This window comes from Eurypyga helias, unplaced genomic scaffold (genome assembly GCF_000690775.1).
Source record: "Eurypyga helias isolate BGI_N326 unplaced genomic scaffold, ASM69077v1 scaffold45294, whole genome shotgun sequence".
Taxonomy (NCBI): Eukaryota; Metazoa; Chordata; class Aves; order Eurypygiformes; family Eurypygidae; genus Eurypyga; species Eurypyga helias.
Genome location: NW_010245250.1, coordinates 1 through 1466, shown reverse-complemented (window position 1 = coordinate 1466; position 1466 = coordinate 1). Strand labels below are relative to the sequence as shown.

Sequence of the window (1466 nt, the reverse complement as noted above, 5' to 3'; positions counted from 1 at the left end):
GGAAAGAGGGCGGCCAGGAGTGAAGAACTGGGGAAGAAGTAACAACCAGGAGCCAAAGAGAGTTGGGATGTGCAAGGTATGTGCATCGAGGGAAGACTGGAAAAGGCAAGGCACTGGTCAGTAGTCCCTCCAACCTTCTTTCTGCTGTTGGTACAGCCCAGCTAGTAGGCACCGTGTGGACTCCAGATTCCGGAAAATATTAGTGGAACGGATGCTGAAAGACAGAAAGGAGTTCACCGTGAGGTAGCACTTTCTCCTTCACGCGGACGCAGCTGCAGATGGAGAGGACTTGCTGGAACGGAGGGTTCTGCTTTCGCTGTGGCTTTGGAAACCTGTGGTGGGATTCATCTTGCCTTGCTATAGCTATTTTGAAAAACAGGCAGCTATATCTGAACTTTCACTTCCCTTCAGAGACAGTGGAGATAACCCACTGGTACTTCTCTGGAGTGATTTTTATCTCCTCCTAAAGCAGACACTCCCAGCATTACCGGTGTGAGCAGCAGGGGTGCACTCTGCCTCCCTGAATTGGAGCTGTCTAATCTATGGTGAGTTAAACTGTGCTCCAGAAACACCCGTTTCTCTTCACTCCCCATGATGACGCGTAACACCCCTGTCAACAGCTAAACGTAGGGTAATCTGTCCCTAGCCTCTCTCTCAGGACTGCTGGGAAATTGGATGCTTGGTGTCAGGAGCGAGTTCTAGCACCGGGCTCTCCAGGCTCAGCAAGATGAAGGCCTGGGGGCCAGCCAGTCTGCTACGTGGTGGAGCAGCGTATGCTGGTCAGAAAGCTTCCCTAGCATGGGGCTACTTGTTAGGAGGGAAGAGGCAAGGCAAAGTCCAGAGGGGAAATCAGAGACTCACAAGACCTCAGCAGGCTTAAAGGTTGGTGAGAGAAAGTTGGCTTCTTCCACATAGCTCCTCCTCAGCCTTTGCCCCAGGGCAAACATCTGCCACATCCCCACTGTTGTCAGCTGTCCTGCCACTGCACCACCCTAAGTGCAAAGAAAAGGAAGGGCTCCAGTGGAATAGGGCAATAAACAGGTCTAGAGAGGGAACGGGAAAGCACCGCGAAAGGCAGCCTCACCTTCAATGTGGTCTTTTTGTACTGCTCCTCATAGGGTGAGGGAGGTCGAGGCCCTCCGTTCAGGTCAGTCACTGTGTAATCAAACTTAGTCTGAGCAGGCACATCTAAAAGAGTAGAATGCCATTCCACCTGTTTAAAAACAAACACACAGGGTTTCAATGGAAAACAAGGACATTCCGGAGCGTCAAGCCCATGCTGGGCTGTTACTGCGCGCGGCCTCCCCACACGCGCAGCAGCGACCCAGAGCGACCCGATCTCTCCGTTTCTGTAAGTGACGGCACCGTCGCATCTTGCCTTCGCTGGAAACGCAGCACCTGCTTTCCTCCCCTTACGGGAGAGGAATCCGCAGGAAATGCTCCTGCTGCTCCTCGCCAGGCGCTGC

General features: G+C 53.2%; 1 protein-coding gene across 1 annotated transcript in view; it reads right to left on the bottom strand.

Annotated features, from left to right (window-relative positions):
- Positions 1-1213, bottom strand: part of ACP6 (acid phosphatase 6, lysophosphatidic) — a gene marked incomplete at its 5' end in the record, with an annotated part of 6867 nt that extends 5654 nt beyond the window's left edge. Inside the window, 3 exons of the mRNA XM_010149999.1 lie at positions 135-214; positions 862-992; positions 1085-1213. Coding sequence (XP_010148301.1) covers positions 135-214; positions 862-992; positions 1085-1213 — 340 coding nt within the window. The remainder of the gene's footprint in view (positions 1-134; positions 215-861; positions 993-1084) is intronic.
- Between the last annotated feature and the right edge of the window lie 253 nt (positions 1214-1466).